The sequence below is a fragment of the Fusarium solani genome, assembly GCF_023522795.1.
Source record: "Fusarium solani strain SB1 chromosome Unknown bctg00000013, whole genome shotgun sequence".
In the NCBI taxonomy this organism is placed as follows: domain Eukaryota; kingdom Fungi; phylum Ascomycota; class Sordariomycetes; order Hypocreales; family Nectriaceae; genus Fusarium; species Fusarium solani.
Genome location: NW_027072145.1, coordinates 571,567 through 590,244, shown reverse-complemented (window position 1 = coordinate 590,244; position 18,678 = coordinate 571,567). Strand labels below are relative to the sequence as shown.

Sequence of the window (18,678 nt, the reverse complement as noted above, 5' to 3'; positions counted from 1 at the left end):
CCACGTTCGCGGCCTCTACTAATCCAGCAAATGTCCAAAGAGCACATGCAACTATCTGGCCAGCCCAGCCTCGCGCGTTGATTGTGCGATCGAGAATCCTTTCGACAGAGACCGAAGCATGCTTGAGCTGTTCATTCCCCCCCTCTGCCGCCCGGCTCTCCCCCTCCCCCAAACCCCCTCAAAAAAGAAAAAAAGAAAAAAAGTCCGTGGGGGATTACGTGTCGTGTTAGACAGTTGGGTCCCACATCAAGCATTACGACGGCAGTCGTGAGAGGCGTCCTAGACGGTGCCAGTCGATTGATGAGAATTATCTAAAGGGCAAGAACTCAGGAACAAGATGCACTGAGTCGTGCAGCTCTTTATACACACAAATGAAAGCGTTACCAGTTTAGGCAGGAGCAGCTGCCTGCAAGCCAGCTGCTCGAGTGGGGCCAGGGCTTGATATGCGACATGTTGCTCTTGCCAACGATTGAGCGCTGCGCTCCATTGACTGCCTATGTGACGACTCAGTTTGGAGCCAGTATCGTTGCAGGCAGGATCAGCGGAGGGTGCGAATAATTTGTACTCGGACCAATCCGATCTTATAAGTCAGGAGTTCCGCTGTCATCCCAAGTTTTGTTATTTAAGGGAGGTGTTACATCGAGAGAGATGTCTCTTATGAATGGCACTTGTCCTGGATAAAGCTTCCGCAGCACTCTGTTGCATGAAGGGGCATTCTAGACTTCGCAGGACTGTTTGGGCCGTGTGCGCAGCTTCTAGACTTATGCCAGTTGCCTGAGCTCCTCCTGCTCCAACAAGCATCTGACTGTCTTCAGTCCACGATCTTATGGTCTGGCACCGGGATCGGCACCAGAGGTTCTTCTCCTGGTCTCTTGCCCTAAAATTGGGCTCTTTAGCGCTCAAATCTGGCGTTTTGTCCCCGGCGGGCCGGAGTTGAGAGATACCCCAACGCGACGCGACATCACTCTGGGGTCCCCAACAACCCAGGACTAGGAGATTTCGGGACTAACTTCGCTGTGCCTTGAATAACGAAAGGACTTTGCCCCAGCCAGCTACCTCAACCCTCAATCTCCCGATTTTTGGTCGTTGGTGCCTTTTTTTCCTTGTGTGTTGTCCACCCCCTCATCCCCTCTCCTGGGATGACCTCAATTGGTGAAAACCCGACTAGACTTAGGAGCAAAGGGTTGGCAAAAATTATTCGCACTGTATCACATCTACCTTATAAGTTCTTGGGACATAGAAATTTCCCTTTCCCCATTTTTTTTCTGCCCTCATTGCGGTGTTATCATACTTGCAAGTTGTCAACCTCGTCGTCGCTCTGTCGTCTGCTGGCCAATCAGAATTTTGTATATCAATACTAAACCTCTTTTGGTTTTCATATTCAAAACTAAACTGTATCTGACCTAGCGCAATTCCACATTGCGCTAAACGCTAATCGAGTCGCGCCCAATCGATCAGACCCTCAATCGAATCGGGATCGCGGAAAACCTGATTGAATTGCGATTGGATCGGACTCTCAATCGCCGAGCTCAGTCCCGACTGCCTCGACCAGTTGATCTGGGGACCACCCTGAAATGCACTAATCCTGCCAGAAGCCCGATCGATGACTGGGCCTCGTCGCTCTAGGTTCTCCCGATGACATTGATCCCGACTCTTTTCGATGTAGGGCTGTCCCGGAGAGATCCGGTGCTCCTATTTAACATTCACCAGTCCCCGAAGTTTGGGCGCGTTATCATGTTTGCCGGCAGCGGGCCCCAGTTCCCCCAGACGCTCAGACGGGGTCTTATCGCTAGCCCCTGTCCCGCCCATGATATTGCCTTTCCATTGGCGGAGGGGCTCGGACTGATATCTGTAGTCAAAGGCCTACCTACATACGGATGACCGTCAAGGGCTCTACCGATGGCGCCAACGCCACATCCTCCTACATCCCTATGATCAACCACAGCTGAGACCAAATGCCATAAAACGTTAGGGGCGTAGGGGGTTTCCTTTTTGGGAACCACTAGAGACTATGATACTCTACCTGCCGTTTAGCGGTATCGAATTGGACTTAAGTATCTCAGTACTCCTTAAATTTACCGTAGTTGTGGCGTTGTTCTTGCTTTTTCATGAGCCAAGGCTATTATTGACCCGGTCCTCCGTAAATTGGCGGCAGATCGATACGGAAAGCCTAGCAGTAGACCCTGGTATTCTCCCGACTTGTCGCCCCTGACGTTAATTTGTAGGTTAGACTAAGAACAGTGATCAAAGCCCAGCATTTGGATTGTCATGTTTAATGCACAGACCTGAAAGTAGCCCTTGCCTGTTGCGCTGCCTTATCTCAGGCAAAGCTCAAGTGTTCGGGCTAGGTAGCGTCTGGCACTTGTCACCACCGTGGCGCTTAAATTGTAACTGCATACAGATGGGTTCTCTTGCTGGAGCTAGTTGCCTCTCAGACTGACAAAGAGCGTAGGGAAACTAGTGCTACGCGGGAATGACGGGTCGATGCCTGGTCATCGCTCTTCAGCGAAGCTTTGGGGCAGCCTAGATCGAGCGGCCCGGCCCTTGCCCACTAGTCCAAGGATACTACTGAGCGGTGCGCGCATGTTCATACCACGCGACAACCTGGGAAACGCAGTTGGGAGAACCCCCGGTCTCGCGAATTGAGGGGTAACCTAGTTTCGCAAACTCCACACGGCACACTTGGACACAAACGTGCAGTCAACAACGGCATTTCAGGGCGAAGGAAAATATGGGCCGCAAGCAGGCCCAATCTGATTTTCATCACTATATTGAGGCGCCTCAATGTTGTTTGATGGCGGAAGACGAGAGCTGTGGCATATTCGAATCACACAAAGGAGCAACTTTGGCTGACAGGAGAAGGGCAAATAGCTCTTGTCAGTTGTCACATAACTGACGGAGAACTGAGAGCCTATTCAATGAAAAATTTCGCCGTCATTCTCTATGCATGGTGCTATTGGAAAAGCCTCGGCGTTACTTCCACCAGACAAGCATCCGTGACATGGGAGCACGTCAAATGTGTTGTGCTTTGTGTAGCCTCTTGAGTGTTTATTTGCTGGTATGTTTCAGCCTTATGGAGACAGATGATTACCAAACCCCAACCCCCGCTGGAGATGCAGGTTGATGACGGTAGCTAAGAAGCCAAATCTCATTCTAGCCCAGAAGGAAGGGGGGCCAATTTTCAGTTGGGGCTTCGAGCACGGACCCGTCACGCCTTTACCACCAAGCACGGTCTTCACACTGGCCCACCCTAACAATGCGTTCCGCCCCTTTGGGCAACGTTGACCGGGGGGGGGGGCTGGACCGTAAATTTATGACAGTTAAGAGTCTTCAGTTTGCGAGAAGAGGAAGCTTACTACAGATTTTGTCCTCCATTGTGGACCAATCCTTGGACTAACTCCTTTTCTATAGCAGGATATGGCTAGAATATACAAGGCAAGTGCCACTATTGTTGTGGCTACTACGATGGCAATAAGGAGTTGGGGGCTCGTCGAGGCTTGGATCTTGGGAGTGGACGACGTGAGATCGGAGGAATGGGGTTTCCTGACGAACCACGGTTCAAGGCAACAACATAATGTCTTGCAGGTTTGCATTCTTATAAAGTATTATGCATTCAAGATAAGTATTATGCATTCAAGATGATCCAACAATTTCTGGCGAGCCGAACAAAAGAAATACTGTTGGCTCGTGAGGTAGGGATATGATCACGAAATGCCAATGACGCACTTGACTTTGAACCCCCCCGGTGATCCTTGAGAGCGCCGATGGCACTCTCGATTTCGCTTGCCGTCTTGCCAACCCCAATGCATTAGATCGGCGGGGCTTATGAAGCCTTTTTCGATCGCGCGTCGCTTATCATGACATTGAAGCCGGAGTATGCCTGGCTCGTTTCTTTGCGGATCGGCTCGCCTGTAAGAGGATTTGTCTTGCGGTCATGCGTGGAACGCCAAACCAAGCGCGGTAAAATATCGCTTCTAAAGGTCAGTGAGGACCGTAGATTGAAGTTGGAAATCGTACTATGGTAACTTGGCGCTTGAGTATGCCGGCTCGGATTGGGTTGAGGTGGAGTGAGGTATCCATTCGGAGATGATCTGGCGAACTACTTCTGCGCCAGCAGGGCAATCTAGACATGGTACTTTATACGCGTCGTAAAGTCCGGGATATGTCCTCCCTTGACTCCAGATTATTGAGTGCCGATGGCACTATCGGTCTGATTGGGCGGGCGATTGCCTTCCTGGCACCTAAGTCTCAGCTCCGATGGCCAAAGTTTTGGAGGGCCCCGATCTGGTTAGCATACTTCCCTCTTCTCCCAGCCTTGGTGGTTTTGCGCGCGCCCCTCCAATCCAAACGCAGGGCCACAGCTGTGCCGCTCCCAAGTCGCATTGTCTCAGTTCCTCTCGACCTCGAGCTAAACCAATAAGTAGAAGGACCTGTCGCTCGGGTCTTTAGGAGACACAGCTTTCTCACGTAACACAGCACTTAATCCGGCTCCCACCTTATCTTCCTGTCACTGTGATCAACCAGGATGACCACTCCACGTTCCTATCCTAAGAGTGGACAAGGACCCCCAAGCCATACCACTCCCCACATGATCCCGATTATCCCGACGGTACAAGGGGGGACAAAAAGTTTGTTCAATGAAGCATTTACGGCCAAAACACCATACAAAATATTTTAAAGACATCAATGAATTCCCCACTAATTTTAGAAGAGATGTATATTGTCAACACCAGGCCGGGGATACCGTTATGATAAGATGTGACTCGAGCCGGCCGGCAGACATGGGGCTTCCATCCGTCAATGTTCACCATCCGGGACCCCCGACTCGAGGCGACCGAGGCGATCAGGCCTTGTTGTCAAATGATCAGCAGGTGCACCTCAGGTAGCCACAAGCTTGGTGTAGTCACCTGAGTCCTGGCAAAATCAAGCAACCTTTGGAATGGGTCAGGGAGGGCGCATTTGCCGAGACAAGGGCGCTACAGCGTTGGTGCTAAGCCAACCACTTCGCGACTAGCCATTTCCCAGTTCTCCCTCAAGCTGTTGTCTAAGGCGATGAACACGTAAAATGATCAGGCCGGCGAAAGAATTTACGCAGTGATTCATGGCCTGGAGTTTTATGGCACCCCCCAATACCAGTGGCTTGCCTTACTCTAGAAGAGAGAGGCAAACACAGCTTAAAAGCGGGGTCCATCCGCAGTCATCTAAAGGGGGCTTCGGACTATTAAGCCACAGCCGATTTGGAGTCAAGTCATGGAAGCAAGCGGAAGTTCCCGAGTAACTGACCACAAATAACACGTCTTGTTCCCCAGTGCCCGGAGTGCTGGAAATGGGGTCTGAAAGAGGGGCGATAATACTCTAGTGCCTAATCCGGTCTGGACCAAGCCTTATCATTCGACTGGCGCCACACTATTGACTAAGCTGCCGATTTAGGCCATGCTATCCGGCTGAAAGGAGTAACTACTATGAGGAGAGCTCAGGAAACGCTGTAAATCCTGGTAGATCCATTACTCAATAGAACGTCTGTGGTTAAGAACAATGACCTGATTTGGGCCTGCGGCCTTCAGGAGGTTATTGAGACACTGTTTTCAACTACAAAGAGTATTCCCATGAGTGAAATCTAGTGTATCCGCCGCGAGATTTTCCCCAAGGGCCCGTGCCTGAGCTGGAGTACTCCTATTGGAGCCAGTTGCCTCTCAGACCCACAGATAGCGTAGAGAACCCAGCTCCACACCGGACTAATAGTTACGTTGGGCTTACGAAATATTTGACGTGGCGGAACTAGGTGATGCAATGATGGGTCGATGCCTGGTGACGGCTCTTCAACGAACCTCTGCGGCAACCTAGATGGAGCGGCCCGGCCCGTGCACACTCATCCAAGGATGCTATTGGGTGGTGCGACCACGTTTATGCCCTGTGACAACCTGGGGATTGCTGTTGGTAGGACACATGGCCTCGCGGATTGAGGGGCAGCTCGCGGTCAACAAAGGCATTTTCAGGGCGGAGGGTGCCAAGGGTTGAAAGCAGGTCCAATCCATTTTCATCACTATATTGAGTGTCCTCAATGTTGTTTGATGGCAGAAGATGAGAGCCTAGCTGTATCATGCTACGATCTAAGCGCGACCGTGGTGACAAGTGTTAGATCCTTAGCCTGGAGTAGATCTCCAGAGTTGGAACAACTCGCTCCGGCAGAGCTAAGCCAGCGCAGCGAGCAAGGGCTACAGGCATTGATTGCGTGGGGAAAAAAAAATATTGCATTAAACATAATTATCTAAAAATGGCAATCCTGGTCACTGCTCTTACTCTAACCTACAGATTAACCACGGGGACGGCAAGTGGGAAGAGCACGAGAATCCTCGCTGCTGAGTTTCAATATCGATCTGCCGCTAATTTACGGAGGACCGGATCGATAGTATTTGCCCATAAAAAGTAACAATAACGCCACAACTAGGGTAGATACGAGGAGTAAACAACCGATATGCTGCCCCGCATCGTGCGACCATGCCATATACTGTCTACCTCGCAGAGCCTTGTCACTTCATCCTCCCCAACACCTGCTTAAATGGCGGTATTCGACCACAGGCTATGCCTCCCAGCCAACCAGAGAGAGAAAAAAAAAAAAGGACTACTTAGACTAGCTATTCTGAGCACAGAACTTGTCTCTTTCCCCTTCTCAAACCCATATGTACGTACCTCAAGGGTGACGGTCTTCTTGTGTTCATAAGTTCATGCCTCTTCAGCTGAGCCACCGGTGCTGGAGTCTCTTAACATCCAATCTCTGAGCTGTCTGCAGTCTCACCGCCTTATTTCAGGCCAGGCACTATGTTACTAGTACCTCGTTATTCAGACACAAAGCCTTCAACCAGCATTATGCACCCGCCATCGGAGGCTCCCGTAAGCCTTACGGAACTTATCAAAGGTGAGAGCGTTTCCCTTTTCTTAATCAGGGGAAATAGATTGCTAACTAACTATAGTCTTTTTAGAATTTTGCACCTACGTCTACCCTGATGGCCCAATGGATTTTACAATCGATTCTACGGACCTTCCAGGTGAATTTCGCGCTCTGGCACTCCCACGGATCCAAGATTCTTGACGACGCAAGCGAAGCCTCCAATATAAGACCACTTTTTCGAACTGCCTTTGAGGCCAGCTTCTTTGACATGTTTTACAATTTGGCCTACCTCGCCGCTTAGCCGGGCCTAGATTGAAGGAGATTAACAGTCCACACGGGCTTATATATGTCTATGCATGCCGTCGTCTAAAGGGGGGCGCAAATGTAGCGCTATTAATGTAAAAACCACATAGGGCTGCTAATGCCGGCTTAGGAGTATTCTGCGCCAGTCTATTGAAACCTCTGGTATAATATTCCCACTGTGTTGAATGGAGACCTCGCCACTTCACCCTCAGCACTCCAACCCCGGCGGGCCACAGTAGTCTATTCTCCTCGTCTAGTGTCACAAAGAACGCCCTTGAGTATCTACCATAGTGCCCCTTCCATTCTCTTGAGGTTCATAATATGTCATTGACGCCTTCCACTCCTACCAACGTCCACGATCAAACCATACTACAAGCCATCCTGCAGCTACCTCGCTTATCTGAACAAAGGTGCGCTAAGCCCCTCCAGTGAAATGGGAGCACTATTGGCTAAAAAGCCAATAGTGAGCTCCCACGACGGCAAGGTAGATCAAATACCACAGAGCTTACAAGCTAAACCATTCATGGCTTTCAGATGAGGATGAGGAATACTACCTTCGGGCCGCGGACAAAGGTCCTTAGGGTCGGGAAGATTCAGCGAGCGAATGAGCTTATTTAGGCCTCTGCGGGCTAGTTTATCGAACTAGTAGGTCTCGCCAAGGTGCCTAGACACACGATCTTTGTCCGCTGTTATCGCGTACCCGCATCCCTTGCAAATGATAGCAGGCTCAGGCGAGTTGAAGTATAAGTTAAGTCGGCTAAGCTTTGCAAGTTGGCTCGGCGACAATTGGGTGCCAGGCCCAGTGTGGGTACGGTGCTCATCAGTCGGCATTGCTACCAGTCGAGCAGAGAGTCCAAGCAGTAGCAGAGTATTCCGTATAGGGAGAGCTGCGTAAATTTGTTGTGATATTAAGAGTGACGATCGCGTGCCGTCCTCCTTTGTCAAGGGCTTAATTAATTTCACTCTACAGGCATGGCACGGGCTATTAGAAGGGAAAACGCGACACGTTTTGGGCTGCAGCTAAACGCCTGTGCATGGAAACGTGCCCCGTTTTGAGATTCCAAAGGTGATTGGAGGAAAAGTCAAAACGGGGCGCGTTTTGAGCATGAATACTTGAGTAGGTACGCCCACGAGTCGCAAGTTCACTCGCCATCACTATCGTGATCAAACACTCAGTCTTCTTATTAACCCCTCCACTCTCTAACCAATCGCTAGGGCCCTTTATATGTACTAATCTCTACCGGCACTTTACGGACGACTTTGGCGGGGAGGAAAGCTAAGTGTGGGTAGGTCGAGAGACGGACTTGCACACGGACACACACATGCAAAGGCCCGGAAAGAGCAAGAGAGGGGAGAAGGCTGGGCAGACTGTCAATTATGACAAGTGATAGACCATGGCTCCCGGTTGGACGCTAAATGCAGGCGGAACTGAGCTCAACATTGATGGCGCATGAGCTAAGGGGCAACTGCCAGTTCCACCTTGCAATTTTGAGCAGTGGCCTTGCTTTTTGCCGGAATACACAGCGAACCCTTGGGCTATCCCTCCACCCTGGGGAAAGCACGGACCCTAAAGAACCGGGCCTGGAATACCACGCCTGATCTACGGACGGGATGAAGAACTAGGCCAACCAACTCACCCCGTTTCATCACACCCTGGTCGCCCATGGCCTTATCAAAAAGCTGCCATGCGGACCCTGAGCGTCATAGTGTAGTAATTACTGTCATCCCGTCTCCGAAATGGTCCCAGGGATGCAGCGGACCGTGCTTAAAACATCTGATTCGAGAGCCGCATTTCGCACCGTTTTTGGACTTGTTGCACTTTCTGATGGCTGCCTCCGTTGTACGGGATTCACCACTGGCCTGTGCCCCGTCCAAACTCCAGGCTACAGAGCTGATCGATTGGTACCCTTTTGATGCGCACCTGGGAGATCCTCGTTATGCTAGGGTTTGACAGGCACAATCGGGCCGCTAGCGCTCTGGACAGCCGAATGACACCTAATAATAGCTTATCAGTAGGGATTCGTCTCGCTGAGGTTAACTAAAGTAATCAGAACATGCTACCTCGGTTGAAGCGTATTTCCTGTCCGGCGCGCCAATGAGGGTGCATCAACAGTCAAATATGCGGTGTGCTTCCCGTCTCTCTTACTTTGCTTGGATGCGCTTCGCCTGTTTCTGTGCCGTGTGCTTGCTTTCCCTAACCCCTTCCCCTCCCTCCACCCGCCTCTGGGTGCGCTTTAGGCCGTGGTTTCTTGACGTCTTCGTTTCACAACCCTTGCAAAGGCCGCTTGTGTAACAGATGCATCACAGCCAGATCGATTGCGCTTAAGCAGCATGTCGTGGTTCAAACAAGTGCTTGTGCTCGGACAACCTGCCCCGCAAATCTGTGTACTAATCTGCGACGTATGCATCACTCAACTAACAAGGGCACCCCTTATTCCTGGACCGAGAGTCTGAGGCAACCAAATATTCGATCATAGCTGCGTTTTTAGCAGAAGCGATGGTAGCGAATGCAAGCTGTCCAAATAGGAATGCCCCTCTCCATGTGACTCTCTCACTTAAGGGGTTCTCTTGATCAACCTGAACAAACCACACATACATCAATGCCGTGTGTATGTACCATCCCAGACTAGCTGTGTCACAGAAGCACTCAGTTAGCCCTGTCTCTGTCCGGCACTCGAGGGGCAGTATATAATACCGCCCTCGATTCCTGAATGCAAGCTGATCCCTTCAAACCAAACCACTGCTCACACGGATGTCAGCTGCCACCTTGTCTCAATCTGTACCTAGACTCTCTTCATCGCCCTCCCAACATGGGTAGCCTCACCAAGCAGTCAAGCCGGTTGTTCAATCTAAAGCTGGTCCGCAAGTACTTGTTCAAGGGCAATAATACGCACCTACGTGGCGAGAGGGGCTCACAGAGCAGCCCCGGTCAACATTCCGAACCCGAGGGTGAGGCATCAGGTGGATCAAGTTGCTGTTCAACTGAATTCCATTACGGCCGAACCGAATCAGAATCTTCTCATGAGGACTATTACCAACACCACCAAGCCCACGATGAGATCTTGGATACTTTCTTAAGGCCTAGCCCCGGAGAAAGCAATAAAGACATCAAGGCCCTCCTCCAGAAAAAGCAATACCCAGCCTTGCTATCCCCTTCTGAGATTCAATCACTAGAACCACCATCACCACCCCCAAGCAAACCGCTGCCTAAAATCCCTACACAAGTTCGACCCCAACGAGCACCGCAACGGGTGCCCCGAGTGGTTGGTGATCCTCGGGTCCCCGTGCGGAACCTCCAGAACACTCAATCCCAGGCCCGAAAGGCCGGGACGGCCCACTCAGCCTTCCCAAAGCCCATCGCTGTGCCTCCGAGGACAACCTCCCTCACAACTTCGTCGCGGTTCCATCGGGAGACGCACTCTCCCCAGCGACCACCCCACTCCTATGCCACCGCTGCTACGCATGCCCCTCAACATATCGCCAAGTTCTATAGCAAGCCGTCTAAGAAGAATAAGGAGCTTATTGAGGAATCTATTTATGAACCCCTCGGACGGTTTGCCAGGAACTCTCTTATTCAGAACTCCATTACAGACTCTCAAAGTCGGCAATTTCTCTCTTCCCCCGATAATGTCATTACGCATATCGGATCCAAGGTTGCCCAGCCTTTGGCTACAAGCCCTCGAGGATCGGCTCCTTTCTTAACGCCAGTAGGGTATAACGGGGACGAGAATACTCCCATACCCTCTCAGCTATCCTTACCAAAGGACCTTCGACCTAAAGCATCCTTAAAAACTTCCCGTACGGCCGATACTCTTGCCTGTCGACCTACTACAGCATCTCAAGAGCCCCCCCTTGAGCTCACCATTCATAGCCGTGGACCGACAAGAGCATCTCTCGAGTCCGGTACTGGGACCAATTCCTTTGGAAATCCAATAGTAACTCCCGAGAGCAGGCCCAAAGCTTCACATTATCAAAGGCCAGTCCATATTAGCTTAAAGACGAGTCGATCCACCAGCCACCTTTCTATGCCTGACTCGGAACGTCGCCCTATGTTAACTAAGAAGTCAGCACCCAATCTTCGAATGGGAGCCAAACCTAAGCCTCTTCAACTTTATTTATTTCCTCAGCTTCCTCAACCGCCTGGGCCTACTTAGTTTCCTTTATTCAATGCCCCTATGCGCTCTTACTTTGACTATGAGGGCCGGGAAAATAATAGTCACATTGGCTTTCACCAGCCGTCTCCTCTTCTCCTCCTTTAGAGCCTTCTGTTGCTGTTGATATATGCTACAACTAACTGAGATGCGTTGTACTCTTTGCCTCAGAACTGTACGAGCCACAAGCGGAGTGCGCATTCACTTTTGCTGGGCAATCCGGCAATGCTACAATGGATATATCGCATTACCCAAACCATCTTGCGTGGGACAATCGATCATGAAAGTCTGATGTAATGTAGGGCAGAACAATCATTGTGGACAAGGAAGGTGAGAAGAGGAGGCATTATTCGCACGTAATAGTCCAGAGGAAGATGTGTGCAAAGGGTGATTGATGGCAGAGTTGATTAGTCCCAACCAAGCTTCCAAGCTTCAACGCCAAGCCGTAAGCCAATCTGGTCATGATAAAAAAAAAAAAAAAGAAGGGTTTCTTGTCTGTTATTTTAGTCTTAGGCAGTTGGTCAGACCTGGAAAGTAGGATTTCTGGACCGCTGTTCTTAGCACATTGGAAAGGGTGAACACTTGGCAAACCGCATGAATCTTTCGTACGCAGTGCTAGCAGAGATGGGGAGCCTTGTTCGTATCTTGCCAGACGACATCCATAGTTGCGATAATGAGCAGCCCGTTTTCTCTGTCATCTCGAGCCCTTGGGTGAGTCTCCTGATGCGTTGAACAACGTGAGTAACGATTCGAGTATCCATGTGACGTGGTAGGTGCGATACTATCGACGAAATGAAGCGAAGTAGATATAGGTCGGTTTTGAGTAGCTCCTCATTCTTCATGCCATGAGCCTAACACAGCCCAATCATTTTATATTCCCTATTCTCACACACAAAAGGACAGTGCATCCACCCCCAGGCAGAACCCACACCTCCATGTCCGGCAGCGCATCTAAGCCCTCCCGGTCGCCCAAATGCAGACGAACTGACCCTAGATACCCGGTATCCAGGACAGCAATGTCACGGAATCTGGCATCAGCCTGGCAGTTTAGCATCCGGTGGATGACTGTCTGGTACGACTGGCAGTGGTCGCCTGATTGACGATGAGATCTTTGAAGGAATATTTCTAGAACATCTGATCACGGTGCTCTTCAGCGATGACTGACTAGGCCCTAGATAGACTGCTGACGGTGCCCTTATTGAACCAATTGAACCCACTTAGCATATCCTTGATCGATTCGTACGAGCTCATGTTGTCGTCGAATGATGCTGTCTGGCGGGATTGGTGTTTGAGGAGTTGATGCAGGCTCTCGTGGCAACGCGGAGCCCTTCGAAGTTATCGTAACGGTGAGGCTTTGCTAGTGAGTCCCGCCACATGTTGGTTAGACCGGCCGCCTTAACAATTCCGCCAGTGAATGTACCCGCACGCCCAAGCGGCAGTCCCCTAGGACCGACCTGCTAAATCCAGTCGGGCACTTCGTAACTGCCAGCATGGAATTTTCGAGGTGGCGGCCTCCGGCTCTCTCGACCTTCTCCCAAAGGTGCTGGAGTCTGTCAATAATCATCACTTCTGGATACGCCTAGAGACTGTTTTGGCTGTAGTTAAGCCTGTCAGCAATCGTCGGTATGCCTCAGAAGCGGATCGGGCTCACATCGGCCATTTGATTCATCGTTGGCAGGAGAATAAAGCAGAATGGAAAGCACTTGATAAGTCTGGACAACATAAAGACGTAAAGTTCAGCGAGCTGTATTCCGCATAGTAGTTAAACGAACTGGCCCATCAGAATATCACAAGCACGCCATTCAGCCGTTATATCCCAAGCCGGCGACCCAAATCAAGTCAAGCAGAGTGGCTTGGATACCTTAGCCCAAAGAATGAACTCTCCCGAATATGGTCTAAATCAAATTTGGGCTTTATGATCGGCAGTTCACCCCAAGTGCTGTCGCGGTACCGAAGATGGCAAAGAGCGTATCCACCCATTGCTTTGCTACGAGAACCTTGAGATGTAAAGGAATGAAGCTGCTAATAATCGAATTGAACTAAAGCGCGGCTCAAAAGTACGCCCTAACTGCGGTGCAGAGGTTAAATTCTTATCCTCTTGCTCCAAATGTGATGGTCCATTTATCGTTCTAGTGCACAAGACTTGAGACTTTCCTCTGCGATGAGAGTATCAGCTTACCAGTGGACACAAGTATTATACCGGTCCCTAGTCCACCTCCCGGTAGCTCGGGCAGGCATGAACCCGGAATAGGGGAGGATAGAAAAGTAAGACTAAGCGCGCTCAACAAGACGCACCGAGAGAAGGGTCACTGGTTGTCATCGCTGTTTCTGCCCCGGATCCTAGACATCAGCTGCCTCCGAGATTCCGGTGAGAATAGGAGATCGCCTCAGCTGTCCCAGATAGCTCCATATGCTGGAAGCCCCTGGGACTCGATCTCATGGACGACCTTCTTGGTGATTTTCTCATTGGCGATAATAATTACAGCCTCAGCGCCGAAGTTCAGTGCCAGGTTCAAACCCATGCGGACGAGGTCCGGCCGTCCGTAGATTTTAGTGTCGTAGATGATGGCATCCGGAATCTTCTCTCGCACAAGGTCAATTATCTCCCTTCCAAAAGTTATCTCTAGCCGTGATGCCGACCAGATGAGTTATGTGGGACAGCTCGGATGGTTGATATGTCCAAGCAACGGCCCGATCCCTGACCCTGTGGCGATACACACGAGGCGGTTAAAGAGCGTCGCGATGCGCATCAGTCCAAACGTCAGAATACCACGCACCCAAAGCTTCGCAGGTGGTTTCTGAATACAGGCACGGGTCCAATCGCCTGCGTTGGAAACGATGACAGAAAACCCCTTGGAACTACCGGAAGCCTCCGAGGCAGCAATCGTCGCGAACGAGTGCCATTCCAGGAGGGGTCTCTGAGAGACCCGCGTGAAGCTTCCGTTTACCGGGACGGTGTAGTTGAAGTGTAGCCGTACCGCATGATCAGAGAGAACCTCGGCGTCAACGGGGACCTTGCGGAGAGACAGCCACGAAGAGGCAATGCTACATGTTGCAGCTACCAAGAGCCAGAATTGGGGACACCTGACCGTCGTAAGGACGAGGGTCTGACTATGGGGCCGGGTATCATTAATGCCTAGCATTGCATGCACCCAGAGCAGGGCCAACGAAGCCCATCCCGCAAATCGATGGAACCGTTCAAACATGTCGTGGTGTCGCTTTCGGAACGAGGGCCAGGCAAGACCGACCAATAAACAGAATAGTCCACAGAGAAGCCATGATACTGCCTGCCTCGCAATAAACTCAATCCGCTGCCCGTCGTGACGAGTTCTCTTGCAGATTGTGTCCTTGATGGTCGAGATGATGAGCCATGCGCCTGCGCAAGAACCTGCTCCCGAGTGAACACCGCCCAGGTGATATATCTTGGCGCAACGAGCGCGAATCCAGAGCGGAGCTCGCTTGGGGACTGAACAGGCGATGGTGAATAGGATGTTGATGACCATGTCCTGGCGCGCAAGAACGGTCGTTGTGAGATTGGTAGCAGCTATCGTCTCTAACCACTGTGATCCGGGCCTGAGGACGAGGACAAGTATCAAAGCCGCCAAGTTCATGGCACACACCAGAGTAAATAGAGTCCGATAAACAATGAAAACTCGGTGCCTGAGGCCTCTGAACGACTGCGCCAACTTTTTGTGCGGTAGGTCTTGGGTGAGATCCCGCCTCTCAGCGGGGATGGACAATGTCGAAATGGGCGTTTGCGAATGCATCTCGATCCGGGCGTCTATGTTGCCTCTTTTACCCTTTCCTGCCAGCTGTATTGGTCCATTCTTCACCCTGTTCGTGGCCAGTGTCTGAAGCTCCTGGCTATTAGCCTTTCCGTTTGCTGTTACCGGCCGATCTTCAAAGAGGTGTATCTGAGCAGGGACAGCAAAGTACGACAGACGGTTCTGCGGATGGGCGGCAATGACGGCGACTTTGCAGCTTCGTGGGGATGCGAACGCGTGGATTTCTCCGTTAATCAACAATGCCGCAGCCCGAGACACATCGGGAGCCGACGCAACTAATGCGGATACGCCGTCGACCTCGAGACGAAGCCCCTTTCTCCGTGTTAGACTAGGATAAATTATCGAAGTTTAAACTTACCTTGGCTTTGACTTGATTATTAACCCGCCTGAGAGTCTCGAGGGAACCATCAGGGCGCCAACGCCTAATGTCTCCCGTGTTGTGCATGTGAGGCCTAAGAGACATTTTGAGTACCGGCCAAGAAGGATGGTCATCGGTCAACATACCCACCATGTATAAATGGATCCAGCTTAAACTCCTCCGCCGTGTCGCTGTCGAGATCAACGTAGCTTCGAGATACGCTGGGCGCTCTTGCCCACAGCAGTCCTGAAACACCCTTCGAGAACGGTCTTTCTTCCCGGTCTAAGACATAGGCCCTATTCCTCGGGGTAGGCTGGCAAATGAACATTTCCTCTCCAATAGCGTGCTCGCGCATGGTATTGGCGATAGTCAGTCGTTGCAGCCACCCCTGGTCAGCAGCTGTGTCCGGTCAGCGGGGTTTGGCTGACCACTGTTGGATACGTCGGGTACAGTAGACAGAAATTGGCCAGTATATATTGGATACACGGTACGTATCTCAAACGCATAACGGGGTGAGTTCAGTGGATTACGGAGATGAAGATTGTGGATCTCATTGATTGAATTTTCATGGCCTTGATGATGTTTTCTCTTGCTTGCCTGTCCATCAATATCAATATAAAAGATGCTATCACCATTTTGAGCACACGCAGGCGTCAATCTAATAAGGTATGTCCTATTCCAGATGCAATAAACAACATCGTCAAATCGCAGAACCGGGCGATAGACAAGATATCTGGTCTTCCATGTAGACAAGTCCATGCATCTAATGGATAGCCTGGCGGTGCGGGGGAGGATAAGAGGCGCACCTTCCCTATTCAACCAAGCACGGAGAGGACAGAAGATGGCGGACAACGACCAATTGAATCATCAGTGGCTGGCACTCGTATGACCACTGTTCCCCCCCGCTTAATAGAATGAGGGCCTTTCATCCTTCCATCGAGTCATTTCAGAGCATCACCCTGCGCTACAAGGATACCCTAGCTCGGCATTTGTGAAACCCTGCCCTGGTGTGAGCCATCAACGAACGCAGCTGGGCCAGCTCCTGAATGTCTCTTATGGAGATCTAATTGACAAATTTCTGGCTATTAATATGAATGATTCGAGCATATTGGATACTGCCATATCCAGCTTCGTTCCTCAACGGTCTTTTAGGCAAGCCGCAAGCGGTTTGCGCCTCCAGTTCTTGAAACGGAAAGGGAATGCGCTGGCATGGAACAGGAGGGTAGCCCTGCCTCCCAATACTCAGTAGGAACAACCTGAAGAACTTGCCTCTTCTAGTCCTTACCTAGTTGGCAGGTTGGGCTAGAATCACGGGGCGGGAAATGCGGATTGCATGTCACTGGAGGGGTTTAGCTAGTGCCAGGTCATACATACCCCTGCAATGCCTGGCGAAAATTGTTGGGATCTGCGGCTTATTGGGCAGACACAGCGAGCTTATTATGCGTCATTGTTGTTTATTGCTTTTCCTCGGTGGTCGGACAGCGGCAGGCAAGGCCGCCTGTTCTATTGTGGCTATTGCTGATTGCTCATTGCAATTTCGCCCTTATCTCTAAAAGTATTAGCGTTGTTGCCTCAATTATGCAGCCCTGCTCCATACAATTCTATGATTGGACAACATGCCATACGCCGCTTTCTGCATTTTGACACCCACGAAACGGGATGATGTTTTGAGTTTCAATTGCAGTGTTTTCCCGACCGCTTTTCCGTCGGCTTCAGTTGTGGCGAAAGACTGAGTAACCGTGTCGTTCAGGGTGGGTCGTACACCCATTACGGGAGGCCAAACAATTGCCGAGCCGAGGCGCCTTTTGCCAGACAATTGGTTCCACAGGGATCATTGGCGGCACCAGTCAGTTATCTAAAGAACAAAAGAAATGGAATAGCCATGTGTTTAGGCATAGCAATTTAAGCTCATGTCGTTGGGGTTGGAGCCCTTCATGTGAGAAGCCAGATGTGAAAGCGGATACACGCACGACCCCAAGGTACGGGCCGAGTTTCACATCCGGTAGCACGTCTCTTTGAGGCGCAGTAGAACCTGGTGGTGATATGCGACAATCTTTCTAGGGGAAGAGTGCGGTGTCCGAACAGTAGTTTAATCGAATCCACAGACTTATTACGAAGCATCACGGGCGGTTCAGGCCATAACATTGACGGATATCTGAGAAGTAACGTACATGATAAGCGAGTGCACCGGACAAGTGAGTGCACCAGCATACTGTATAACCTAAAATCACGAAATCTTAAGTCTCTAAAAATAGCTATAAAATAGCTATGAAGTTAAAAAGAGTATTTCTATAAAAATAACTCTATATGATATCTAAAAATAATTTTTTAATATTTTTAATAAAATCCGTTTATAAAGAAATAGCTATATATACAGTGCGAATAAGATTTTTTCTAAACTAGCTTACTAAAGGATGTTTAAAAAATCTGTAAAAAATAATAAATACTTTTCTCATTTTATATAATCAAACTTTAAAATTATCGCTTTCTAAGTTTTTTCCTTAATTTTAGAGAATTTTTTAAAGAGATTAAAAATTAAGGTGTAAATCCTAAGAACTTTCAAAGTGGTGCACTCACTTGTCCGGTGCACTCGCTTATCATGTACGTTACTCGATATCACAGGAAGTATGCTGCAGACAGCGCGTTGCACCTGTTGGTTTCCCGCTCTCCTCCAAAACAGGCGATAAGTTGCATCTGGCCTGGTATTGTGCCCTTGCTGGCCGGCAGGAACTACGAGCTGTTGGCCAGATTGAGGTTAGTGACACCATTCACGCAGCAATTGGCTTGCTTTGTGACATGTCACTAGTGTGTACACCACATGGGTGCATGTCAAGTGTGCAGTGGTGTTCCAGGAGGTAAGGATCCGCAGACTCATCTATCCTGACCAAGGATTGGACTAGGATACCCAAGGCTGCAGTTGCGGCAGAGGAATGTGGCTTGATACTCCCCATCGCTAAGTGTGTTGGAACAAGCCTGCCAATGCCACGGGTGGTTTTTATATTCGAGTGGGATAGTATGCCGAGAGTGAAGGGCGAGTCGCCTTGTTGGATACCTTACAGGACAAGATGTAATAAAGGTTAACCCATTGTAAAATCCAAAAGCAACATCGTGCATTGAGTGGCTGACCCACGTCGCCACAAGGCTGCTGCAGGGTCCAGGGTATCACCCGGTGGTGTAACCGAAGATCACTGC

General features: G+C 50.3%; 2 protein-coding genes across 2 annotated transcripts; one reads left to right on the top strand and one right to left on the bottom strand.

Moving 5' to 3' along the window:
• Positions 1-10,002: 10,002 nt before the first annotated feature.
• MRS44_017090 (uncharacterized protein) lies at positions 10,003-11,346 on the top strand (the record flags this gene model as incomplete). Its single annotated transcript, XM_065617598.1, has 1 exon — positions 10,003-11,346. The coding sequence occupies one exon, from the start codon at positions 10,003-10,005 to the stop codon at positions 11,344-11,346; it is 1,344 nt and encodes a 447-aa protein (XP_065473670.1).
• A 2,384-nt stretch (positions 11,347-13,730) lies between these two features.
• On the bottom strand, positions 13,731-15,841 carry MRS44_017089 (uncharacterized protein; the record flags this gene model as incomplete). The annotated part of the gene is made up of 3 exons (XM_065617597.1): positions 13,731-13,946; positions 14,064-15,456; positions 15,633-15,841. The coding sequence occupies 3 exons, from the start codon at positions 15,839-15,841 to the stop codon at positions 13,731-13,733; spliced, it is 1,818 nt and encodes a 605-aa protein (XP_065473669.1).
• Positions 15,842-18,678: the final 2,837 nt, after the last annotated feature.